Source organism: Hyperolius riggenbachi, chromosome 1, assembly GCF_040937935.1.
Source record: "Hyperolius riggenbachi isolate aHypRig1 chromosome 1, aHypRig1.pri, whole genome shotgun sequence".
Lineage (NCBI taxonomy): Eukaryota > Metazoa > Chordata > Amphibia > Anura > Hyperoliidae > Hyperolius > Hyperolius riggenbachi.
The window spans coordinates 278,974,558-279,002,201 of record NC_090646.1 but is presented as its reverse complement, the minus strand read 5'-3'; the positions used below and the strand labels follow the sequence as shown (position 1 = coordinate 279,002,201).

General features: G+C 44.5%; 1 protein-coding gene across 3 annotated transcripts in view; it reads right to left on the bottom strand.

Annotated features, from left to right (window-relative positions):
• TMEM150C (transmembrane protein 150C) overlaps positions 1-27,644 on the bottom strand; it is a 327,838-nt gene that overhangs the window by 14,513 nt on the left and 285,681 nt on the right. For 2 of the 3 annotated variants that reach the window (XM_068233635.1, XM_068233636.1), the window contains 3 exons: positions 8,616-8,636; positions 8,444-8,482; positions 5,772-5,839 (listed from right to left, as the gene is read on the bottom strand). In XM_068233635.1, coding sequence (XP_068089736.1) covers positions 5,772-5,839; positions 8,444-8,482; positions 8,616-8,636 — 128 coding nt within the window. The remainder of the gene's footprint in view (positions 1-5,771; positions 5,840-8,443; positions 8,483-8,615; positions 8,637-27,644) is intronic. The other variant, XM_068233637.1, reaches the window with a different exon arrangement.

Genomic DNA, 27,644 nt, shown 5'->3' with positions numbered 1-27,644 from the left:
GGCTGGGGTTACTGCAATTTAGCATTGTTCTTTGAACTGATCATCATGATGTTTTCTTAGGAGGGTCTACCAGGAAATAGCACAGTATAAATATACTTACAAATGTGTTCAAGGCAGAGCATAAAAACCACCCCATTAGGTTAACAGCAGGATATGGTTTTGGTGTACTAGACTAGAGCACTAGAACTCACATTTGCTTTGCTTAAACTATAAGAGGTTGATGGAATCCTTATTTTTTTTTTTTTGCTACAGGTCTGGTCAGTTTTAAGATACTCCAAGTTCAGATGCATTCATCAATGGCCCTGTATCCCTCAAGTCGGGCATGCATGGTTTTTCACCCCTATAACACCTTACGGTGGTGCCGTCAGTGGCCGGCGGAGGGTATTGCAGCCAGGTATTGTGAGTGGCCAATTGACCACTCTGTTTGTGGAGCAGCCAATGGCTGCCGGAACTCGCGGTCCCACCTGTTTGACCTTTCATGTAAAGATCTGCCCCATCCATAGTGTTCCCATCCATGAAAGCAAATAGCTGCCTTACTGCTACTTTGCTGGGATAAGTTTTATCTCATCTTTTGAATGCATTTTGTGTACAACCTTTACCTGACCCTTGACATTGTTTTGGATTGCTGCACCTGACTGACATTTGCTATTGAACTGATCGGATCTTGTTTTACCCTCTGAATACCGTAATTGTTCATCTGTCATGTACGAGCTGGGATTGCTACTGAATTGGCTTCTGATCTATGCTTTGTATCATGCTGCCCTATATACCTGTTGCTGACTTGGACTGCCTGGCTACCCACCTGCCTGTACCCGCCTTGTGGAGTTCTGGTAGTAATTTTGCCTTCTCGACCTTAATCTCAATAACTTGCACACTTAAAGGATACCCGGGGTGACATATGACATGATGAGATAGACATGTGTATGTACAGTGCCTACCACACAAATAACTATGCTGTGTTCCTTTTTTTTCTTTCTCTGCTTGAAAGAGTTAAACATCAGGTATGTACAGTGGTTTGCAAAAGTATTCAGCCCCCTTGAAGTTTTCCACATTTTGTCATATTACTGCCACAAACATGAATCAATTTTATTGGAATTCCACGTGAAAGACCAATACAAAGTAGTGTACACGTGAGAAGTAGAACGAAAATCATACATGATTCCAAACATTTAAAAAAAATAAATAACTGCAAAGGGAGTATGCGTAGTTATTCGGCCCCCTGAGGCAATACTTTGTAGAACCACCTTTTGCTGCAATTACAGCTGCCAGTCTTTTAGGGTATGTCTCTACCAGCTTTGCACATCTAGAGACTGAAATCCTTGCCCATTATTCTTTGCAAAACAGCTCCAGCTCAGTCAGATTAGATGGACAGCGTTTGTGAACAGCAGTTTTCATATCTTGCCACAGATTTTGTTTATTTATTTATTTAAGTATTTATATAGCGCCAGCATATTATGCAGCACTGTACAGAGTTTATTGTCTTGTCGCTAACTGTCCCTCAGAGGTGCTCACAATCTAGTCCCTACCATAGTCATACAGTGGTGTGAAAAACTATTTGCCCCCTTCCTGATTCCTTATTCTTTTGCATGTTTGTCACACTTAAATGTTTCTGCTCATCAAAAACCGCTAACTATTAGTCAAAGATAACATAATTGAACACAAAATGCAGTTTTAAATGATGATTTTTATTATTTAGTGAGAAAAAAAAACTCCAAATCTACATGGCCCTGTGTGAAAAAGAATTGGATTTAGATCTGGACGTTGACTGGGGCATTCTAACACATGGATATGTTTTGTTTTAAACCATTCCATTGTTGCCCTGGCTTTATGTTTAGGGTCGTTGTCCTGCTGGAAGGTGAACCTCCGCCCCAGTCTCAAGTCTTTTGCAGACTCCAAGAGGTTTTCTTCCAAGATTGCCCTGTATTTGGCTCCATCCATCTTCCCATCAACTCTGACCAGCTTCCCTGTCCCTGCTGAAGAGAAGCACCCCAGAGCATGATGCTGCCACCACCATATTTGACAGTGGGGATGGTGTGTTCAGTGTTAGTTTTCCGCCACACATAGCGTTTTGCATTTTGGCCAAAAAGTTCAGTTTTGGTCTCATCTGACCAGAGCACCTTCTTCCACGTTTGCTGTGTCCCCAACATGGCTTGTTGCAAACTGCAAATGGGACTTCTTATGCTTTTCTGTTAACAATGGCTTTCTTCTTGCTACTCTTCCATAAAGGCCAACTTTGTGCAGTGCACGACTAATAGTTGTCCTATGGACAGATTCCCCAACCTGATCTATAGATCTCTGCAGCTCGTCAAGAGTCACCATGGGCCTCTTGACTGCATTTCTGATCAGCGCTCTCCTTGTTCGGCCTGTGAGTTTAGGTGGACGGCCTTATCTTGGTAGGTTTACAGTTATGCCATACTCCTTCCATTTCTTAATTATTGCTTGGACAGTGCTCCGTGGGATGTTCAAGGCTTTGGAAATCGTTTTGTAGCCTAAGCCTGCTTTAAATTTCTCAATAACGTTATCCCTGACCTGTCTGGTGTGTTCTTTGGACTTCATGGTGTTGTTTGCTCCCAATATTCTCTTAGACAACCTCTGAGACAGAGCAGCTGTATTTGTACTGACATTAGATTACACACAGGTGGACTCTATTTAGTCATTAGCCCTCAATGTCTATGGGAAACTGACTGCACTCAGACCAAAGGGGGCTAAATAATTACGCACACCCCACTTTGCAGAAATGTATTTGTAAAAAAATGTTTGGAATCATGTATCATTTTCATTCCACTTCTCACGTGTACACCACTTTGTATTGGTCTTTCACGTGGAATTCCAATAAAATTGATTCATGTTTGTGGCAGTAATATGACAAAATGTGGAAAACTTCAAGGGGGCCGAATACTTTTGCAAACCACTGTAAGTGGCAGTTCCTCAGTTCCTGTCAAGACTGGGTCAGACTACAGTGTGACCCTCACTGATAAGAAATTACAACTATAAAACACTTTCCTAGCAGAAAATGGCTTCTGAGAGCAGGAAAGAGATAAATAGGGTCAATACTTCATAGATTTTAGCTCTGGCATACTTCAATGAATGTGTCATTGAGCAAAAACAATAAAACAGTAAAAACTCAAAAAGTAGATTTAATTATAAAATTAGACTGTGGAATATATGGTAGAAGTGTAGATACAATTGTTTATTTCATTAGTTTATTTTCACCTCGGGTGTCCTTTAAGGCCTGAGTGTAACCAAGTGCTTGGGATGATGCTTACAGTCCTTTCTCGGTTGAGTAGGGGAATACCACTTACGTTACAAATATGTTTGCACAATACAGAGGTAGAAAACAACATAAATGTGATAGTAAATAATACATTTTAATGCATTTTAGGAAATGTGATCAAAATCAATCATACTTTCCACTATGAATGCTCTGTGACTGCTTAATGCAGTACAAAATCACCATTCCACCAATCACCCTATCTAAAATGTGTTGGTTCTGCACAATTCTCAGTTGAATTCCTGATATATATTTTTGATCTCAGAATTGATCAAACATTAATCAGTTTTGGAGAAAGCAGTTTATCTGTATCTAGAATATACAATGACAATATACAGAATGTATTACCTATGGCAGAAATTTTTAATGAGCCCTTAACGGTTTATTTCAATTTCCACCATGATTGACGTGACCAGCACCAGCAACATTATCTGCACCTTGTCCTGGCAAAGTCTAGAAATAAAGGTGTACTATGAAGGAGTCCGCACTCAGGCTTAAAGGAACAACCAATGTCAGATTTATTGTCCCATCACATACACGTGCAATAGATGTCTGACCTGCAAAAGGCCTTTTGCAGGTCAGACATGTATTGCACGTGTATGTGATGGGACAATAAATCTGACATTGGTTGTTCCTTTAAGCCTGAGTGCGGACTCCTTCTTCATAGTATTCTGTTGAACAGCATGGGAGCCCAGCACCAGCATTGCCACACACACTGGAGCGCGGTTCTCTTCTACTAGAAATAAAGGTGGGCTAGTGGCAGGAAGTTAGTTTAGCGGATGAGGCACAGGCCTCCTTCAAAAGACACTTCAAGCATACTTAAAAGGATGCTGTCACTATGGAGACAAGATTATAAGTAAAGGAGAGAAACTAGACTGCAATCCAGACATGCTTCCTAGAGAAGCCCTCCAAAGTCTTGTGGAAAGTTACAGATAATAAAATTCTACCACTCTTAAAGGACTTACGATGTCAAATGTATAAAAAAGTTAAGTACCTGTGTTTATTCTGTATCCACGGAGGACGCCATCCGCGCCCTTTGTTTATTTCCGCTGGGTCCCCCGCTCTGTTCCAGACCCCCGTCGGCTCCCGACCCCCTTGCTCGGGTCGGGCTCTCATTCCAGATGTAAAAGGGCCGGCGGAGATTGCTGCGGCTGTGCAGTTCGCATAGACGCAAGTTCGGCTGCGCAGCTCTAGGCCCCCCCCCCCGATCCACGCACAGGAGACAGCCTGTAGCAAGGACGCGTCAGGAGGAGCCCTAGAGCTGCGCAGCCGCACTCGCGTCTATGCGGATTGCGCAGCCACGGCAAGCTCCGCCGGCCATTTTACATCTGGAATGAGAGCCCGACCCGGGCGTTGGGGGCAGGAGCCGACCGGGGGTCTGGAAAAGAGCGGGGGGACCCGGTGGAAGTAAATGGAGGATGCAGATGACGTCCGTGAATACAGAATAGACACAGGTACTTTACTTTTTTTACACATTTGACATCGAAAGTCCTTTAATTGCCTAGTTGGCTCTGTTCCCACTAGAGCGGAGAACAGACCTTTTTTGTCCCTTTACCACTCATTACTTAGCGGAGAGTAAACGGCTCCTAGGTTATATAGGGATGGTCGGAAAATTTTGCGGAATTATTAATTCCGTGATTCCGGCCGGAATTAGCTAATTCCGATTCCGGTGGTCGGAACGGAATTCCTATACCTCTTAAACGGAATTCCGCGGAAAATTTATAATTCCGACGGAATTTACCCCAAAAATCTCTCTCTCTCTCTCTCAATCTCTCTCTCTCCTCCATCCATCCACTTATATCATCAAGTAGGGAATTGCAGATTTTCAAAACAGCTTATATACCATAGCTGGGATTTGAACCCAGGACACAGTGTGTAGTAGGTATCTGTCTTACCCTCTAGACCATGAACCACACTACATGGTAGTAGGTATCTGTCTTACCCCTTAGACCATCAACCACACTCAGGGAGGGCCGAGGCAGAGGCTGGAGAGGCTCCAGCCTCAGGGCGCAGTGTAGGAGGGGGTGCACAATTCATTCAGCTGTCATTCCCATTCATTTCACGATGCAATACTATGGGCCATCAATTCTCCACTCATCCTGCCTCACACCATTGCACGGAGATTTTCCAACATGTCTGATCACACTTTTGATCAATAAACTGACCAAAATTAGAGTGAATTGTTTGAATATGTTTGAGGCATATAGCAGATTTGATCAACGTGATTGAATCCGCCAGAAAAAAATAGATGTGCAGCTTTACAGGTCGAAGTTTTAAAAGAAAAAATACTTATTAGAACTTTTTTTCCTTTTTTGAACTGTATTAGTCCTGCCATCTGATGACAAGTAATACATTGTTATCTTTATTCCTAATTTCTGTTCAGCGTTTGTACATGAGCCATACTAAACAAGCACATTAATGACAACTCGAGTTTCTCTTTACCAAGCATGTCAGTATAGCCAAGCAAAATACAATAAAATATGATTTTGTTTGTTCTTACCTAGGAAAGCTGCCATGTTCATGACTTGACTAAACACGCAGCTTGCAGGGGGGGCATCGCCTGCAACACTACAAATAAAAATCAGGTTTAATATACCGTAGTTGCTATGAATGTATACAGTATTTTTGAAATGTAATATATGGGGAGAAAAAGTCCCTGTGTCTTATATTCCACCAACTTACGCTCGCCCAGCGACCCATCGCGACGTTGGGAACTCCCTGTATCATGTATTGTCCCTGTGTGGTCCTCCAGTCCTCCCCCCCCTCCCCAGTCTCCTCCTCTCCCCATGTGTAAAAATAATTAGCGGCAGCGCGGCTCACCTAAGCCAGCAATTCCAGCGGGGAGCGCAGACCTCTCCTGCACGGCTCCCCCTAGTGACGGCTTCTGCTGATGATGCAATCAGAAGCCAGCACGAGAGGAGCAGCGCCGGAGATAAGAGGTCTGCACTCGCTGCAGGAGCCGCTGGATGAGGTGAGACACTCTGCAGCGAATTGTTTTTACACACGGGAAGCAGAGGATAACACAGGGGAACAGAAGGGGACACACAGGGGGGGCAGAAGGATGTCACAGGGGAATAGAAGGGGAAACACAGGGGCAAAGGAGGACGCAGGCAGACCACAGGAGGACACGGGGGACATAAGGGGGCAAAGGAGGACACAGTGAAACACACAGGAGGACACAGGGGAACAGAAGGGGACACACAGGGGGCAACGGAGGACACAGTGGGACACACAGGAGGAGCAAAGGAGGACACAGAGGGACAGAAGGGGACACATAGTGGACAAAAGCGGACACAGGAGAACAATGATTGGAGGAGCATATCTACAAGACGCTCCTGGAACATGGACATAACAGATTTAGAATATATATACAGAAGATGTACAAGAGGCATTATTGTGGAAAAAAACATTTCTCAGCTTTTAGTTACATTTTAAAAATTACTTGCAGGTTGAATAAAAGTAACTTTAACCACTTGCCGACCGCACACTCATACCGTGCGGCGGCAAAGTGGTAGCTGGAGGACCAGCGACGCAGATCTGCGTCGCCAGGTGCCTCCCTGATTAATCAGGAAAGGCCGCTCGCGCGAGCGGCCGTTTCCTGTTAGATCATGATGCGGGTGAATAGCCTGCGAGCCGCTGATCGCGGCTCGCAGACTAAATGTAAACGCAGGAGACATTTTAAGGCAGATCGGCGATCCCCGGCCAATCAGCGGCCGGGGATCGCCACCATGTGACAGCGGACATCCTGTCACAGGCTGCACAGGACGGATAGCGTCCTGTGCAGCCCCGATCACCGGGGGGACAGGTAGGAGAGGGAGGGGGGGGGGGAATGTCGCCGCGGAGGGGGGCTTTGAGGTGCCCCCCCCGCAACATGCCACCAGCAGGAGCGATCAGACCCCCCTGCACATCATCCCCATAGGGGGGGAAAAAGGGGGGCGATCTGATCGCTCTGCATGCCAGCTGATCTGTGCTGGGGGCTGCAGAGCCCACCCAGCACAGATCACAGAAATCAGCACTGGTCCTTAAGGGGGGGGGGGGGGGGGTAAAGGGAGGGTCCTCAAGTGGTTAAGTCAAAATTTGCCAGGGGTATGAATAATTATGGGCAGCACTGTCTATATTTATTTATTTATTGTTTTTATAAAGCGCCAACATATTACGCAGCGCTGGACATTAGTTTTGGTTACAGACAATATTTAGGGATGACATACAGCAATATGACAATACAGGAATACAACAAAAACCAGATCACGTGGCACACTATGAGTACAAGGTAATGCTTAGTCAGTCACTGGATGGAACATGGAGATTAGGCGATTTGAGTTCACTCTATTGCATAGCATGGGTGCACAGTAATGATCAGGTAGGACACAAAAGGAGGAGGACCCTGCCCAAAGGCTTACAATCTATATATGTTTTAGTTTTTATTTTTTTTCCCCCTGGTTCTTGATCTTTAAACCTAGGTGCGTCTTATATTCTGGAGCATCTAAGCGCCTGTACATACTACTGCGCTTTAAAAATCGCATGCATTTTTTAACCCCCTTGCCATTCCAATTCTGACGGCAAAGGGGCAGCGCAGCACTTTTTTTTTTTATTCTTATTTTACATGATAGCCGCTAACAAGCGGCATCCCCCTACCCACTCTGATCGCCTTCGGCGATCAGAGTAAGCAGGAAATCACGATCAATACGGGATTTCATGCTGGGCTTTCCCGGTCGTCACGGACGTCGGGACGTCAGAGGGAATCCCGATCCACCCCTCAGCGCTGCCTGGCACTGGTTGGCCAGGCTGCGCAAGGGGTCTGGAGGGGGCGGCGCGGCGGGTAGCGGCGAATCGGCGGCGATCGGAAAATGCACGCAGCTAGCAAAGTGCTAGCTGCGTGCAGTAAAAAAAACTTTGAAAATCGGCCCAGCGGGGCCAGAGAAATCCTTCTGCGCAGGTTACCCCGAGCTGAGCTCGGGATAACCGGCAAGAAGGTTAATTGTGAGGTCTTTTGAAAAATCTTGAAAATTGTTAAGACCTGTACACACTGGTGCGATGCGATTTTTCTATTTTCATGAAGGCTTTGCAATTTAAAAATCGCATGCGACTTTAAAAATGCAGCGCAAGCACAGCAGTGTGTACAGGCCCTTATATACAGTACTTCTTCTATGCTATAGAGATCAACAAACTTACCTTATGTAGGGAGGTCTTCTGTAGTCATTTCCCGGTAGTCTGTTATAAAGAAAACAGAAATAAGAGCTATGAATAAACTGTCACTTGTAACGAAAAGACAATAGATTGCTGAAGGTCTACCAGTTAGAACTGCTTATCAAGGATACCATACCAAGAGATGTGAAACACTTACCTATGGTTCATTAAGCTGAAGCTGTAACAGACAGATACTAAAAAGTCAATTTTAATCAACCTTTTAAGGCAGATTAATGACAAAGCATAACAGATATAAAAAAAAAATAGTTGCAGCAAGGTTAGGTCTACATTTCGCCCGACTGGCAATGTGTAAGGTCACAGCAGGTGCAACGTAAGGTCTTTTGTGTCCATTCATATAGGTTTTAATATCCATTGGTGTCCATTGTAGCATATTTTTGACAGTGGAATGCAAGGGAGACCTGATTTGAAAGGGGTCTGAGGGGAGGATTTTTGATATTTCTGTCATGTCAATCACTAGTGAAAACAGATATAATCTATATAAGACTTTAAAGAGGAACTCCAGTGAAAATAATGTAATAAAAAAGTGCTTCATTTTTACAATAATTATGTATAAATGATTTAGTCAGTGTTTGCCCATTGTAAAATATCTCAAATCCCTGATTTATATTCTGACATTTTTAATGCTGGTGACATTTTTAATGCTGGCAAGTGATGTAGCTGCTGCATGCTTTTTTGGCAGTTGGAAACAGCTGTAAACAGTTATTTTCCACAATGCAGCAAGGTTCACAGACAGGAAACTGGCAAGAGTACGTACTCAGAATTTCTTTGTGGGAGGGGTTTCACCACAATATCAGCCATACAGCGCCCCCTGATGGTCTGTTTGTGAAAAGGAATATATTTCTCATGTAAAAGGGGATCAGCTACTGATTGGGATAAAGTTCAATTCTCAGTCTGTGTTTCTCTTTAAGTTTTTCATTGTACAGCCTGCAGATGTTCTGTGTTAGTGGTGTGTATGTGTGCGTGGTGTAAGTGTGTGTGTGTGTGTGTGTGTGAGTATATACAGTGTGTGTGTGTGTGTGTGTGTGTATGCAGTGTGTGTGTGTGTATACAGTGTGTGTGTGTGTGTGTGTGTGTGTGTGTGTGTGTGTGTGTGTGTGTGTGTGTGTGTGTGTGTGTGTGTGTGTGTGTGTGTGTGTGTGTGTGTGTGTGTGTGTACAAAGTGTGTGTACAGTATGTGAGTATATAGTGTGTGTGTGTGTGTGTGTGAGTATTCAATGCACAGTTGAATCATACTGGCAAGAATTTGAGGAACTGTGTGGACAAAGGGAGACTCAGAGCCCTTTCACACTAGTGCAGTGCGGTGTGGCATTTTACCGCAGCCCACCGCTAGGGCAATGTTAGTCTATGGGGCCATTCATACCGACGCAGTGTGGCGCGATGCGATGGAAGAGACATTTTTGCCGCATCCCCGGCATGAGTGCATACCTACATTACCGTGCGGTAAGTCTATGGCGACATATGAGTTTATGGTGATGCGCGTGTTTTAAAAAGACCGGCGCGAGTTTAATGCATTGTGCATGTGCGGAAGCATATCTAGCAATATGCTTCCACGCACGTGATCACTTTGGCCACAGGAAGTGAGCATCACTTTCTGCTTTTCCGGCTGCCAGGCTAGGATAAGGCTAGGTCCACACTAGGCACGGTTGCAGGACGGACACTGCAGTCCGGGATCAGGGGAAGTACCACCAGACTGCAAACTGATCCGTTTTCATAAAAAGTGCATCAGTTTTGCATCAGTTTCCGTTCAGTTTTTTACCCCAACAAACGGACAGAAAACGTCTCTCTCATTAGGAAGGTAGTAGGAGGATTTTTTGGGCCAATAATACAGTTCAGGCTATCCGTTTTTTCATCAGTTTTTGGTGCTATTTTGCCTGTGGAGATAGAGTTGCGTTTTCCCTTTCCTTTTCACTACCCATCCGTTTATCCGTGGTCCATAAAAAATGCAGCAATTCCGGACCTTCCGATCAGGTTTTGAAAACGGGTCCCTGCAAACGCAGACGGATCCGTTTTTTTATTGGGTGAAGACGGCTGCTATTTTTAACATTAGTATCCGGGACTCCGTTTTTCATCAGGGCTGAAAAACGCAGCCACGGATACGTTTCCGGACCTAGTGTGGACTAGCTCTTACCGCGGACTACCGTGGTAATCCCCGATGACTGTTTTTGGCGGTGCAGCCCCCAGGCCGCACCAATACCGCCAATACGCAGTGTGAAACCGGCATCAGGTAGAGACTGAATCTCAGTTTACCCATTTATTTGCATGGAAGATACCAAAGACAACTATTAGCAACTTGGCTTTCTGTGTTGGCCATTCTTGATAGGATTTCAAAGTGTGATGCCTGGCACACACAATGCAATTTCCCATCAGACTGACAGTTGAATCGATTATTTTCAACAGGTCCGATTTGATTTCCAATTGTTTTTCTGTTTTTCTGTTCGATTTTTCCAATCACTTCTATACAAAATCGACCAGAAAAACAAACAAAAATCAGATCGGACCTGTTGGGTGTAATTGATTCAATGGGAAATTGTTTTGTGTGTACTTGTGTGTTTTGGGATCTGGGGCAGATTGGCATTGGCTGTTAGCGTTGTTTGTGGCAACTATGGATTTTCTATTTTCGATGTTACGCTAAATATGTGTTATTGAACAGTGTTTTCAGCTAAGCACTGGGATTATATTTTTACTTTGTTCTCTTCACTGGACAGGAGCTGGAGTTCTCCTGTAATTCTCCTAGCAGCTGTCTTCCTCTAATGCTAATCTTCATCTAAGTGCTGCAACTAATTATTACCTAAATGCAAAAAGACTCCCCCACCCCCTTCGCATGGTGCAGACCCACAGAATGCAGTGACAAGGGATGTCAATTTCGTCAAATCCACCTTGATTGTTACCTTCCATCTCCTCATTGACTTGCTTTGCTCATGTTGAATATAATTAAAATAAATAGATATGACCTACCTATTGAGTGGCTCTAAATATATAGGCAAGCCTTTTTCTTTTTAGAATAATACCTGCACATTGTTGGTGTTCTTTACTTGTCTTTAATCAAAGGGGGCGTGATTTGAGGGGTGTGGCCTGTGTTAAGGGGCAGAGTTGAGGGCGCCAGAGCTTATGTGCCTATACGCTCCTGGGCTATAAATCCGGCCCTGACGTCCATTAAAGCCACTGGACCCGCCTGGGCTCAGGAAAGGTTCAGTGGAGTGGCCGTTAGTTCGGAGGAGCAAGCGTAAGTTACCAGCGGGCTGGTGTTTGTTTGATGAGGTGGGAAGTATAGCCAGTTTAAGTCAGAGATGATCTGTTTCTTAGAGGTTCATGTATACAAGGCAGCAGGGATTGTGCATTCAATGTGAAGGTATAACTATTATAATTCAGGCTTAAACTCATAGCTGGCAAGCAGTTGTACAGATTTCATGTGAAAAAATAAACGGTCAGTTTATTGTCATTGCACTGTACATTAAAAATACTTTATTTGTCAGCACCCAGAAGGCTATTTACCAATCATCAGTTTCAGCCTGCTGGATTATAATGGCCACGAGTTAAACGTATACTTATTTGTTTATGACAGCTACCAGCCTTCAGCAATGAAAGTAACCTGATATACTGTCAATTACATTGTCAATGAAGAATTTTTACAACAGGACATGAGGAGATTGAATAATGTTGCTCCCTTTGGCTATAGTAAGCCTCTTTCACAATATTTTTTTAGTACATCATCAGTAGTCAAGTACATCATTAGACATATATTAGACATATATTAAGCAGTGAACCAGCTCTTGCTGATACATTTGCTAAACCAAAGGATAAACAGATCTTAGGGCAAGAATTCAAGGAGCCCACTGAAGTCATAGAAGAAAATCCATCCAAACCCTGAGCACAAACAAAACGACACACAACCGATTCCGGCACACTTGCCCATTTATTGTATATATACACAGCAGAGTCGCATACAAGCCAAAACAACAAAATGGACTTCTGCCCTTTCTCAGTGCGCACTTGTGAAAGGGCGGCAGCCTGAAACGTTGTGCTGGCTTGTATGCTACTCTGCTGTATAATCTGTGTTCCATTTACCTTTGCTGAATGACCCGTTTTCCTCAACACTGCCCCAAGAATCTCAGAGATGCACTTTACCAGCCTGACTTGGCTTCTACATCTAATATTCCTAAACTGGCTCTTAGATTGTACAGAAGATTCACACAATGCCGAAGAAACTCTTAAATAAAGGATGTAGCCAAACACAGCACCATAAGAAAACACGGCTGACATAACTGTTGCACAATGGCAAACATCAAACCCTCCCACAAATGGGACAGGTGAAAACAAAGTTGTACCCAATTCCGAAGAGATAGTGTTACCAATGCTGAAGAAGGCTGACCCATATCAAAAGACCATGACCTCAACAGGTGCAGGCACATATTATGCAAACAAATGTTAAAATATGTACTGTAATTTTTGCAGGGCTGTGGAGTCGGTCCAAAAATCCACCGACTCCGACTCCTCAGTTTAGGATTCCACCGACTCCGACTCCGACTCCTCCTCTTCTAATTTGCATATTACAATTTTGTTGATTAAAAGTATTTAACATGAAATTCGTCTCTTAACTGCCAACGCTTAGGAATTTTACAAGACAACTGAAGTGAGAAGGATATGTAGACTACTATATTTATTCCCTTTAGACTAAAACTAGTCCTTGGTAAGAGTACTTGTAAAAGGTACAAACCGGAAAAAAAGAGCATCTATCAGGCCCTAGGCAATGTAAGTGTGGGTACATGTAAGAATGATGTGCAGGTACTCTGCAGGGGAATGAGGAGATTGTAAACAGACAACACCTCTGTGTTCAATGTGCACAGCATTCTCAGTGGATTCCCTGCAGCTCTGTGGGGAGTGCATATGTAGAGTATAGTACTACTGTGTAACAAAGTAAACCTGAGACAGATGAAATTAAAGTTTTATACATACCTGGGGCTTCCTCCAGCCGCCTTCAGGATAATCAGTCCCTGTATGTCCTCCTCCACCACCTGGATCTTCTGCTATGAGTCCAGGTACTTGAGCCAGTCGGGCATAGTGCGCATGCACACACTCCGCTGCCAGGAGCATACTACACCTGTGCAGCACTATTGCGCAGGTGCAGAATGTTCCTGGCTGTGGGAGCGGCACGCGGCCGGACTGCGCTGACTGGCTGAATTACCAGGACTCATAGCAGAAGATCCAGGTGGTGGAGGACAGCGAGGGACTGATTAGCCTGAAGGGGGCTGGAGGAAGCCCCAGGTATGTATAAAACTTTACTTTTCATCCGTCTCAGTTACCCTTTAATTTGTGGTCACCAAACCAAATTTTAACAACATATCAAATTATTTTCTTTCATCAGCAAAGGGAGTGCATACATTTGCATAAATCAGCATCAATGCAGAATTATTTCCATCTCGTTGACCATCTCTATTAGTCACATAGCTACTGTAACGAGTCTGAGATCAAGGGCAAGGTTTGACCACAGTTCACAGCATACAGACACTGGAAACAGAGAATGAGGTGCAAAATTATGTTTATTAAGAAATACTCATAAACCAACTTAAAAGGCAATATCGTGCAAACACATGCGCAACATGCAATACATACAATTACTCAGAGAAGCAATAGTAGTAATAACCCAACATAAATGCGATGTCATGCAATATACATGATAATTCAGAAGTAGTGATAAATGTACACCTGACTATCTATCTAACTACAGAATATATATATGTACAGTATATATATATATATATATATATATATATATATATATATATATATATATATATATATATATATATATATATATATATATATATATATATATATATATATATATATATATACACACACAATCGTCATACACCAGGGATCAGACAGAATCTCAGAGTCAGCAGGAGAGCAAAGTCAGCAACAGGTAATCAGAGAACACGGAGTCAGGGATAAAGCAGAAGACAAGATCAAGACAGAATACAGGTTCATAAACAGGAAGCCATCCACAGAATCTGGAGCAGGGAATCAGGAATCAGAATGTCCAGGAGCTCAGACCTAGGAGATCAATGTTCTGGCAACCAGCAGGCGGAAGAGGCAGACCTTAAATACTCCAGGAAGGAGACAAGCTGCCTGCTGTCCATCAGGGCTGCTCACAATCCACAGAGCCCTCTGCTGGTGGTGAGCAGAAGTCCATGACTGCTGTAAATCCATAAACCCCCCTGCTGGTGGCAAGGTGCAAAAGTCCAGGCAGTCCAAACCACCACCACCAGCAGGCCAGAAAAGAACAGAACCAGGTTCCTTACATTACCCCCCCCTTGAGGAGCGGCCTCAGGACGCTACAACACGTATTTAGAAAAAAACCCACCAGGGTCCCAGGACACATTATACAAGTAATCAGGGGTGCCTCTAGTCATTTTGTCACTCCAGGCGAGAAAACCTGTGGCGCCCCCTCCCCCAAGCCCCTCCCCCCAGGAAAATAATCATAATGCAGCATCGTTTCACCAGAAAATAATCATAATGCAGCAGTGTTTCATCAGAAAATAATAGTAATTATTGTAATTCAGAATCGTAATTCACCAGAAAATAATCGTAATGTGGCAGTGTTTCACCAGAAAATACACTTATTGCAGCAGCAGTTCACCGGAAAATATTCGTAAGGTGGCAGCGTTTCACCAGAAAATACACGTAATCCGAGCAGAGGGAAAGAGTAGAGAGGGAGAGGCAGCATAAGATGTAAGAGGGGGGTAGAGGAACAGACAGGGGGAGGGATAGACAGCATAAGATGGAAGAGGGTGCAGAGAAATAGAGGGGAGAGGGAGAGACAGCATAAGATGGAAGAGAGTGCAGAGGAACAGAGAGGGGTAGAGACAGCATAAGATGGAAGAGGGGGCAGAGGAACAGAGAGGGGAGAGGGAGAGACAGCACAGCACTAAAGCACAGGTTTACAGCTTTACCAGCTTACAGCCTAACCAGCTTTCAAAGAAAACTCTAGTATCAAAAGAGCAGGGCACATTCTAGCAGTTATAACAGTACTGGGAGTCTGCACACAGGACAGGAAGTGTTCTTAGCAGCCTGCCTGCATACCTTCTCTTCTGCCTGTGCATGCAGCTTATCATCTCTGGAGTAGTGATGGGTCGTTCGCGAACGACAAGAGCCGGTTCTCAGTTTTGAAAGAGCCGATGCCTCAGGCACCCCACAGAGCTCTGCTTTGCTCTGCAATAAATGGCGCTGAGGCATGTTGGGAGATGTAGTCCTCCTCTTGCAGCTTGTAGGAGTGTATGGGGCGGAGCAGAGCAGTAGCAGGAGGGATTGCCCCAGTCAGAGAAGCAGTCTGGAATTGTCATGGAGACGGGGGCGGGCTTTTACTCCGATTCTGAGTGGTGTTTAGTGATATTTAATGAAGAGCCGATTCAGAGCCGTAAGAGCCGGCTCTTTAATGGGAGCCGATTCAGAAGAGTCGATTCTCTGAAAAGAGCCGGAATTCCCATCACTACTCTGGAGCAGAAACTTTCCTTCTCCCGGGCTGTGTTGCTGTCTTGTGCAGGGGCGGGGCTCCAACACGGACACATCACATTCTTCTCTCTGTGACTGCATCTTTCCCCTGGCTGTCTCGCTCCAGTGTCTGTGTGCAGCCAGTGACACAGGTGGGGGGTCAGACTGTCGGGGGCATAAGCTGGCTGGCCGCTGGCTCCTGGTTTGACTGGCCTGGGGCAGAGTTAAAGGTTGGGCCACACGAGGTAAACACTTTACCTGTGTGGCTACTGAGAAGAAGGGGCACGGCTTTAAAGAAGGAGCCTGGCAGAGAAGAGCAGTATTGATTGCTCTATTGGCTGGGGAGAAGTGGAGGTGGAGGCACTGCTGAGCACATGGTAGCGTGCCGAGCACCGGGGACTGAGTCGGGAGGTAATATAATATTAAAAAAAAAAACATGGTCACAGTAGCAGCGGCGGGGGAATGCGCCTCACCACCTCATGGCGCCTCACCACCTCATGGCGCCCCAGGCAACCGCCTATACTTGCCTGGTGGGTGAGACGCCCCTGCAAGTAATGCCTTGGCAGAGTGGACCCAGGATGCCAAAACAGGGTGGGTAGGGAGGGAAAGAATTTCAACCAAAAGATGTACAGCGCTCTTGGAACAATGGACCACTTGGAAACTTGTACTTCAGGAAACTGGCAGGCATTAGACTGGACAGAAAACTGGCAGGCATCCAGCTGGATAACATCAGACAGAGCAAGAGGCTGAACACGAACAGGCTGTGCAGAAGACTTGGCACCATCAGGCTGAGCAGGCAGGATGCCCACAGGAACAACAGGCAGGATGCCATCAGGAACAACAACAGGCAGGATGTCCTCAGGAGCGGCAGCAGGCAGAATGCCCTCAGGAGCGGCAGCAGGCAGAATGCCCTCAGGAGCGGCAGCAGCAGACTGGATACCCTCAGAAGCAGCAGCAGCAGACTGGATACCCTCAGAAGCAGCAGCAGACTGGATACCCTCAGAAGCAGCAGCAGACTGGATACCCTCAGAAGCAGCAGCAGACTGGATACCCTCAGAAGCAGCAGCAGACTGGATACCCTCAGAAGCGGCAGCAGACTGGATACCCTCAGAAGCGGCAGCAGACTGGATACCCTCAGAAGCGGCAGCAGACTGGATACCCTCAGAAGCGGCAGCAGACTGGATACCCTCAGAAGCGGCAGCAGACTGGATACCCTCAGAAGCGGCAGCAGACTGGATACCCTCAGACGCGGCAGCAGACTGGATACCCTCAGAAGCGGCAGCAGATTCACCAGACTTGGGAGCAGCGGCAGAGTCACCAGACTTGGAAGCAGCGGCAGAGTCACCAGACTTGGAAGCAGCGGCAGAGTCACCAGACTTGGAAGCAGCGGCAGAGTCACCAGACTTGGAAGCAGCGGCAGAGTCACCAGACTTGGAAGCAGCGGCAGAGTCACCAGACTTGGAAGCAGCGGCAGAGTCACCAGACTTGGAAGCAGCGGCAGAGTCACCAGACTTGGAAGCAGCGGCAGAGTCACCAGACTTGGAAGCAGCGGCAGAGTCCTGTGACATTTGAGCAGTTAACTGGAAAGCTTCAGGTAGTGCTGCAGGCAGATTAGCAACAGACTGAATAGTCTCGGGCAGGGCAGCAACAGGCTGGATTGTCTCGGACAGGGCAGCAACAGGCTGGATGGTAAACTGGGTGCCCTCAAGTAGTCCAGCAGACCAGACACTACCAGGAGAAGCAAGAACAGTAGCAACAAAAGTCTGTGAAGGCTGGGCAGCAGCTTGCATAACCTCAGGCAAAACAGAATATGGGATAACTTTAGGCAAGTTAACAGGTTGGGATGCTTCAGACAGGACAGCAGGCTCAGTAGTTTCCGACAGGACAGCACACTGTGTAACCTCATGGATCTGGACCTTTGGTTGAGCACTTGGCTGAGCGCTTGGCTGGACCGTTGGCTGAGCGCTTGGCTGGACCGTTGGCTGAGCGCTTGGCTGGACCGTTGGCTGAGCGCTTGGCTGGACCGTTGGCTGAGATCCCAATACAGTCTGTGCGGACTGGCACTGAAATTGTGTGAACTGAGCCTGTGCGGACTGGGAGCAAAGCTCCGCGGGCTGGATGCAACACTCTGCGGGCTGGATGCAACACTCTGCGGGCTGGATGCAACACTCTGCGGGCTGGATGCAACACTCTGCGGGCTGGATGCAACACTCTGCGGGCTGGATGCAACACTCTGCGGGCTGGATGCAACACTCTGCGGGCTGGATGCAACACTCCGCGGGCTGGATGCAACACTCCGCGGGCTGGATGCAACACTCCGCGGGCTGGATGCAACACTCCGCGGGCTGGATGCAACACTCCGCGGGCTGGATGCAACACTCCGCGGGCTGGATGCAACACTCCGCGGGCTGGATTGCAGGACTGGATACTGCAGGATAAACATTCTGGAGCTCTGCAGGCCTGGCAGGCTGACCCACTGTCAGCAGACCTAGTCCATGAAAGAGTCCACAAAGAAAGGCGAGGGACTGCTCAGGACAGACTGGAGATTGCTGAAGACACAAATCACCTGGAGTCTGCATGGACATGGGTGAAGTCTGTATGGAGCTGAATGGAGTCTGCACACGACCGGAATCGGCTGGAGTCTGCACACGACCGGAATCGGCTGGAGTCTGCACACGACCGGAATCGGCTGGAGTCTGCACACGACCGGAATCGGCTGGAGTCTGCACACGACCGGAATCGGCTGGAGTCTGCACATGCTGAGTGGAATTAGTAGGAAATAATTTTTTCTTTTTGGATGACTTATTTTCTAAAGATTTTTTATTGTTTACAGGTTCTGAGCTCTGGACCTGGTTGGAGATATATGGAGGATGAGCAGACGGAGTAGAGTGGAAATAAGAAGAAAGAATATCATGCCAGACAGCAACCAACACAGAAGCAGATTCACGCTTACAAGGTTCATACAGCATCATAGACTCAGCAGCACGTATACAGGCGGACACAAAATTTTCACTTTTTTCACAATAATGTTCCCAAAAACCTTCCCTATTTCTCTCCAAAAAATCAGCTAACAAATCAATCAGTTCAGGTTCAAAAGTAAGGTTAAATTGTTCCTTACTGGAGGACTGACATTGGGACTGTTTAGTTATTGTGGATTGTGAGTTCTGAACTGGAAGAGGAACTTTCAAAGGGTTAACAGAAGGTTTACATAAGGGCAAGATCTCAGAATAGGCAGCAATTAGGGCGGCAGCTGGTTTATGCTTGCAGGCCTTTATATGCATTACTTTTTCAACGTCATTTTTACATTCTAATACAAATTCCATCGATTGCGTGCAATAGAATTCAAAAAATGCCTTTTTGTCTTCTTTCAGATATCTGTAAAAAGCATCGATTTGCTCAGAAGTAAAATCCGGATAAATAGGGTTTTCAAGAGAGTAAGCTGAGGCTGTGGAATTTGCAGAGAAAATCCCTTTCCATGCAGATAACACAAGAGAGGCTTTCCCATATCTGCATAATCCCTGATTGATCAGACATTGAAGGGACTCTATGCAAGTTTGCACAATTGGTTTATCTTTGTTTGAATAGTAATCCAGGAATCCTGCTTGATCACTCTCAAACAAATTAACCAAGACTGCTACTTTTCGGTTATTAAATGGAGGCAGGTAGGAGTCTCTTGAACCAGAGAATACAAGATCATACAACAGTTTGACTATCCATTCAACATCAGGCGCATCAAAAAATCCATTTTCAACATGACTATACACTTGACTAATTAACTGTAACAATTTCTCTCTGGAAGATTCTGCAAAAATCTCATAGCATTCATCCCACGCCTCCCCTGCTAATAATGCAAAATATTCCAGATCTTGCGGGCTCATTCTGACAGATTTTCAGTATACTGTATTACTGCAGTGGTCAGTAAATGTATGGCCAGAACATTCTGTAACGAGTCTGAGATCAAGGGCAAGGTTTGACCACAGTTCACAGCATACAGACACTGGAAACAGAGAATGAGGTGCAAAATTATGTTTATTAAGAAATACTCATAAACCAACTTAAAAGGCAATATCGTGCAAACACATGCGCAACATGCAATACATACAATTACTCAGAGAAGCAATAGTAGTAATAACCCAACATAAATGCGATGTCATGCAATATACATGATAATTCAGAAGTAGTGATAAATGTACACCTGACTATCTATCTAACTACAGAATATATATATGTACAGTATATATATATACACACAATCGTCATACACCAGGGATCTGACAGAATCTCAGAGTCAGCAGGAGAGCAAAGTCAGCAACAGGTAATCAGAGAACACGGAGTCAGGGATAAAGCAGAAGACAAGATCAAGACAGAATACAGGTTCATAAACAGGAAGCCATCCACAGAATCTGGAGCAGGGAATCAGGAATCAGAATGTCCAGGAGCTCAGACCTAGGAGATCAATGTTCTGGCAACCAGCAGGCGGAAGAGGCAGACCTTAAATACTCCAGGAAGGAGACAAGCTGCCTGCTGTCCATCAGGGCTGCTCACAATCCACAGAGCCCTCTGCTGGTGGTGAGCAGAAGTCCATGACTGCTGTAAATCCATAAACCCCCCTGCTGGTGGCAAGGTGCAAAAGTCCAGGCAGTCTAAACCACCACCACCAGCAGGCCAGAAAAGAACAGAACCAGGTTCCTTACAGCTACACATCAGGCTTTATTCTTACAGCATAGATGTTATTTAGTGTATATGTAAGAGATTCCTGTGTACACATCATATATACAGTCACAATCAGATATGTATATCTGACCTTAAAAATACGGGGACTGCTTTATTGAAGCAGCACAAGTAACTAATTTTGATTGGTTTATTTCATTTTTGTGGACTAAGCACAGCTATTACTGTATATATACTGTATATATACATTATTTTTAATGACTATTATCTGAGAAATAGAACATTTTATCATATTTTCTATTTTAATTACAGTTACAAATTCATTAGGAGTCGGTGCATTTTTTCCCGACTCCGACTCCGACTCCAGGCACCCAAAATTGCCCGACTCCACGACTCCGACTCCACGACTCCGACTCCGACTCCACAGCCCTGATTTTTGGGACTATAAGACTCACTTTTTCTCCCCCAAAAGTGGGGAAAGAAATCACTGCGTCTTTTAGTCCAAATGCAGGAAGTTCCTGACTTGTGAACACCTTCAAATATGAACCTCCAACCTGCTGCAATGTCTGGGACTCCCTGTACTGTGCCCATGCAGAGGAGGACACAGGGGGACACAAAGGGTCATAGAGGAGGACACAAGAAGGACAGAGGCAGACAAATGGGAGACAGAGGAGGACACAGGGAGACACAAGAGGTACAAGTGGGGGGGGGGGGGCATAATCCACAAAATGCTGCTTTAACCATGGATGCACCAGGTTTAGTATATATTTTTTTCCCCTGGTTTTTGTCCTCTAAACCTAGGAGCGTCTTATAGTCCGAAAAATACGGTATATAAAGCACAACAAGTGAAAAACAAATGTTAGAAATGTCAGCCACGTGTTATTATGGTGCCATGTTTGAATACGTTCTTCAATAAAGAGTTTCTTCAGCATTGTGTGGCTCTTCTTCTCTTTTCTTTGGAATTGGTTTGGGTACCCAACAGCAGTTACATAGCGCACATCACCCAATGAACACAACCTGCGTTATCTCATTTGCATATTGCTACAGTAACATGTGTTATGCTACTTGCATAGTGCGCTTTACTAGTAACTTAAGCTTTAACTCAGTAACACAGGTCGTGCTAATTGTGCAATGCGCGCTATGGAACTACCGTAAGTGCTGGTAATATTGTTGTACACTGCTCGTGCATGGCAATTTCACTACTGGTTCAAACATCGACCCCTTTGTCATTAAAAGTTACTTTTCTTATCTTACATAAGACTACACAGGCACAACATTCAAAATGAAATATATTGTAAAATTGTTCATCTAAATCTGTTATGTATGTGCTTAAAAGTCTGAAAAACTGAAAATGCAAGTCTGGGAGCAGTTTCTGTAAATATGCATCTAAACTGATTGTCAACAGAGCTATTGGAAATACAGTTACAAGATAAGTGTAAGTGAACCAAATACCTGCTTATGGTGCCTCTACTGTGAGACTCACACACTATGCGCTAGCTTCAGGACAGTTAAGGTTCTGTTTAGTGTCAGTGTGGGAGAAGTCACCTGGAGCTGGCATGTACTGTGGAAATCAGTCAATGTCAGCTTCCATGAGATCTGCGATTCGCATTTGCTTGATGACAGATTTCAAGTGGAGTGAAAATGAAAACCAGACGATAGTTTGAATCTGAATGAACCGGTTTACATGTACTGTACAAAGTTTGCTCCTGCATTAGTGAAAGCTTTATTTAAAATCTCAGATCTGCACCTTTCTTATCATATTGGTTTAAAGTATACCAGAGATGACCAACATTTTAAAAATGGGGGGAGCAGGCATGTATAGGAAGCAGTCCTCAGTTCTCCTCTGCCCCCTCCACTCTCACTTAAATGCCCCCCTCAGCCTCTTATGTGTCGGGAAGTAGCGAGCAGACGCTGACCCGGCAACTCGCTTCCTAGAGTGAGTGACCACGGCTGGGAGTGCTTTGCCCATGTGCATGACATCACGATTGATGTCATGTGCATACGCAGAGTGCTCATGGCCACAGGATCAAGGATGCGTGTCGCTGTGTCAAGCCCTGCGCACTACTGCCCGACCCGACCCGTCTGGAAGAGAACAGGGGGAGAGGTGGGCATGAGGACTGCTTTCCATACATGCCTGCTCCCCCCATTTTTAAAATTGTGGTCAGCTCTGGTATCCTTTAAGCTAAAACAATAATAAAACCAATTAATCTACATTGATAAATATGGTTTTTATGTTGTTAAAGGACACCTAAACTGAGAGGAACATGGAGGAAGCACCAGTTGCCTGGCGTGCTGTTGATCTATTTGGCTGCAGTAGTGTCTGGATCAAACACCTGAAACAAGCATGTGGCTAATCTAGTCAGACTTCATGTAGAAAACCTAATCTGCATGCTTGTTCAGGGTCTATGGTTAAATGTATTAAGCCTCATACACACGAGGCACAAAAGGAGGCAAGCAACACACACAAAAAAAAGAAAAGCAGCGACAGCTTGTCGTCAGGTCCCTCTCTGCTGCAGCCGTACACACGGCGCACAGAGGGACAGAGATGCGGCAGAAGCTGTCGGCGAAGGGCCCTCCCCCCGCCGGAAGCTCCGCTCACTCTGTGTGGGTTGCTGTCGCTAGTCCGCATACACATGGCGGACTAGCGACAGTTGCGGTGAAGTTGCGGCGACAGCTGTTGCAGGCGTTTGGCCGTGCCAATCGCCTGGCGACGGCTCTGACGGGCGACGGTTCGGGGCGCGCGCGTCATACACACGGGCCACGTGCCACGTGGTTGCGGCGACAGCAGTAGCCCGTGCGTATGAGCCATTAGAGGCAGAGGATTAGCAGGACAGACAGGAAATTTGCAGTGTATAAAAGGAAATAAATATCAGCATCCATATTCCTCTCGCTTCAGGTGTGCTTTAATAATCATAGCAGTACATTTACATAACTCCCAACTCTCCCTTTTTCAGAGGAACAGACCGTCATTGGGAACCAAATCCCTCTGTTCCTCTCTCTTCCTCATTTGTCCTTCTTCCAGGACTGAGGAACACATCTATATAAGGGCTCAGACATACTAGAAGCACTTTTCTGAGCACTTTTTGTCCATCTAAGGTTTCTGAGAGGTTTTTAAAAAACTCTCCCATTGACTCTCCCATCAAATGGTAACGGAACCAACTAGGGGGAATGCGTTACTGGATCTGATCATTTCGAATAGACCAGATAATGTATCAAATGTGCAGGTTCAAGAACATTTGGGAAATAGTGATCACAACATGATAACGTTTGATCTGGTGACTGATAGGCCACGGGGCAGCGGGACCACTAAAACTATGAATTTTAGAAAAGCAAAGTTCAATCAAATCAGGCAGGCACTAAGTTTGGTGAACTGGGATAATATACTACAAGGGGAGGACACTGAAGGGAAATGGCAAGCTTTTAAACGTATTCTCAATCAATATTGTAGTATGTATATCCCATATGGAAACAAAATGTCTAGGAATAAAAAAAGGCCTCTATGGATGAATAGAAAGGTTAAAGATAAAATGAAGAGGAAAAAGAATGCCTATAAGGTCCTAAAACAGGAGGGGACCGAGGCTGCACTAAGCAATTATAAGGAGTGCAATAAAAATTGTAAAAAAGAAATTAGGCTGGCAAAGATCGAAGCTGAAAATCAAATCGCTAGGGATATCAAATCTAACCCAAAAAAGTTTTACAAGTACATCAACTCTAAAAAAAGAAAGGTTGACTGTATAGGACTCCTAAAGGATGAGGGTGGGAACTCAATGGTGGATGACCAAGGTAAGGCAGAGTTATTAAATGCTTTCTTTGCTTCTGTCTTTACAAAGGAAACAGCACTGTTGCAAATTACAGAGGCGGAAGAGTCTCAATCTTCTAACTGTAATATTAAATACTTAACGCAGGAAGAAGTAAAGGCAAGACTAAATAAATTAAAAATAGACAAGGCACCTGGCCCGGATGGCATGCATCCTCGGGTCCTAAGGGAATTAAGTTCAGTTATAGATAAACCCCTTTATCTTATCTTTTGTGACTCTCTTGCAACTGGCAGAGTCCCCGTGGATTGGCGTACAGCCCACGTTTTCCCATTATTTAAGAAGGGCAAAAAATCAGATCCAGGAAATTATAGACCTGTAAGCTTAACATCAGTTGTATGCAAACTATTTGAGGGGTTACTAAGAGATACTATACATGACTTCATAGTAGAAAATAATCTTATTTCTCAGCATCAACATGGGTTTACTAAAGACAGGTCCTGTTTGACTAACATGCTCAGCTTTTATGAGGTAGTGAATGCTAATATGGATATTGGGAATGCTGTAGATGTGATATACTTAGACTTTGCTAAGGCATTCGACACTGTTCCCCACAAAAGTCTGGTGCAAAAGATGAGGATGCAAGGACTGGGGAAGAGTCTGTGTGCTTGGATAGGGAACTGGCTAATGGACAGAAAACAAAGAGTTGTGGTCAATGGATCATACTCAAAATGGGAGACTGTTAGCAGTGGGGTCCCACAGGGGTCTGTACTGGGTCCAGTGCTCTTCAATTTATTTATTAATGACCTAGTGGATACAGTAGTGAGCAATGTTGCTATTTTTGCAGATGATACAAAATTGTGCAGAATCATCAACTCTAAGGAAGATAGTGTTATATTGCAACAGGATCTGGATAGGATGGCTATATGGGCACATACATGGCAGATGAAATTCAATGTTGACAAATGTAAAGTCATGCATTTTGGTCGTACCAATGGTCTAACACCATACAAAATAAATGGGATACAGTTGGGGACATCAAACTTGGAGAAGGACTTAGGAGTACTCATCGACAACAAGTTAAATAATCGTACTCAATGCCAAGCCGCTGCAGCTAAAGCTAACAAAATTTTGGGATGCATTAAAAGGGAAATAAAAACTCGAGATGCTAGCATAATATTGCCCCTGTTTAACTCTCTAGTAAGGCCACATCTGGAATATGGAATTCAGTTCTGGGCACCACATTACAAAAAAGATATTGCAGTTTTAGAGCAGGTGCAGAGACGAGCAACAAAATTGATACGTGGGATGGAAGGTCTCACTTACCAAGAAAGGTTAGATAAACTGGGTTTATTTAGTCTAGAGAAAAGACGCCTTAGAGGAGATCTAATTAACATGTATAAATACATCAGAGGGCAATATAATAGCTTGGCGGATGAGCTTTTTGTCCCTAGGCCTTCTCAAAGGACTAGAGGACATGATCTGCGCATGGAGGAAAAACGTTTTAGCCATTTATTTAGGAAAGGGTTCTTTACAGTAAGAGTGATTAAGATGTGGAATGCATTGCCACAGGAAGTCGTTATGGCAAACTCTATACCTGCATTTAAAGGGGGCTTAGATGCTTTCCTTGCGTTGAATGACATCCATGGCTACAATTACTAGGTAATGCCAATGATGTTAATCCAGGGATTTTATGATCAACAGGGATATGTGAGGGAGCAGGCTGGAGTTGTACTTTGTACTGGTTGAACTCGATGGACGTATGTCTTTTTTCAACCAAAGTAACTATGTAACTATGTAACTTACATTAAAATTGTGGTAAAATAGTAAAAGTGGTGAAATCACGTGATTTCACTGCAATTTTAATGTGTCAATGGATGCGTTTTTAAAAAAAAAAGCTCTCAGAGACCTCTGGCCAAAAAGCATTCAGAAAAGCGCTTATAGTGTGTCTGAGCCCTAAGAAGGTTGTCCAAAAAGTAACAGCCGTTTTTAACTAATCAATTAAGGAAACATTTTATTTATTTTACTTTAGTCACTAGGCCTTATTCAATTCTCCTGGGTGATATTTTCACACCTTGTTGTTGATAAGATGCCTTTTATACCACCAGCAAGCAAGAAAATACTTAAAATAATTTTCATTCTTTTTAACCTGCTTTTTGGCACTTTTTTCAGTTGCAAAGTGCTGTAACTTTATTTTAAAGAGAAGATTAAAAATGATTTCTTAAGAGAAAACCCAGGAAAAAAGATAATTGAATATGGGCCACTGTATCTTCTGATTATTTTTCCACAGAATCACCTAGTTTATTTAAGGTATACCTGTGACAAAAGAAATGGAAAAGATAGATACTTACCTCAGTAGAGGGAAGCCTATGGATAGTCTAGAGACTTCCCTCATCCTCCTCCACTTCGCACCGGGACCCTTCAAGCACCGGGACCCTTTAAATATATTCTTATATTCTATAAGCCTTTTTGAATATGTTCTCATGACCCCTCTCCAGTCTGTGTGTGTCTGTGTTCAACCAAATGGCCCAGGCATATGTACAGCTCATGCCTGTGCAGTAGCATGGTGCCACATGTGCTTGGAGGAAAAAAAGCGATGCATACTACTGCTACTGCGCAGACGTGGGCTGTGCTTACCTTTCCGCAGTATGACTGTGCTTGTAGATGGACAGAAGCACGATTTTGAAGAAGAGAAGGGTCCTGGTGAGCAGCAATGTCCTGAAGAAGAAATGGAGCCTCTGGATCATCCAGAGGCTTCCCTTTACCCCGGTAAGTATATAACTTTTCTTTTTTTTATTGCTCTCAGGTTTGCGTTAAGCATTTATCATATCTTTTTACAAGGTTTTCCATCCATTTGTTTTAGTAGCATCACACGCCTCACCTATGAGTTGGAGGATGGTGATAGGGGACTTCATGTTAATGCTATTGAACAAGCAGTTACTGGCGTTCTGCAGTCACGTGACAAGCAGTGCAGGGAGAGAAAAAGTGCAAATTAACCGCTTCACCACTGAGGGGTTTTACCCCTTCAGCATCTGAGCAATTTTCACCTTTCAGCGCTCCTTACATTCATTCGCCTATAACTTTATCATTACTTATCGCAATGAAATGAACTATATCTTGTTTTTTTCGCCACCAATTAGGCTTTCTTTAGGTGGGACACTATGCCAAGAATTATTTTATTCTAAATATTTTAATGGGAAAATAGGAAAACATTTGGAAAAAAAATTATAATTTTTCAGTTTTCGGCC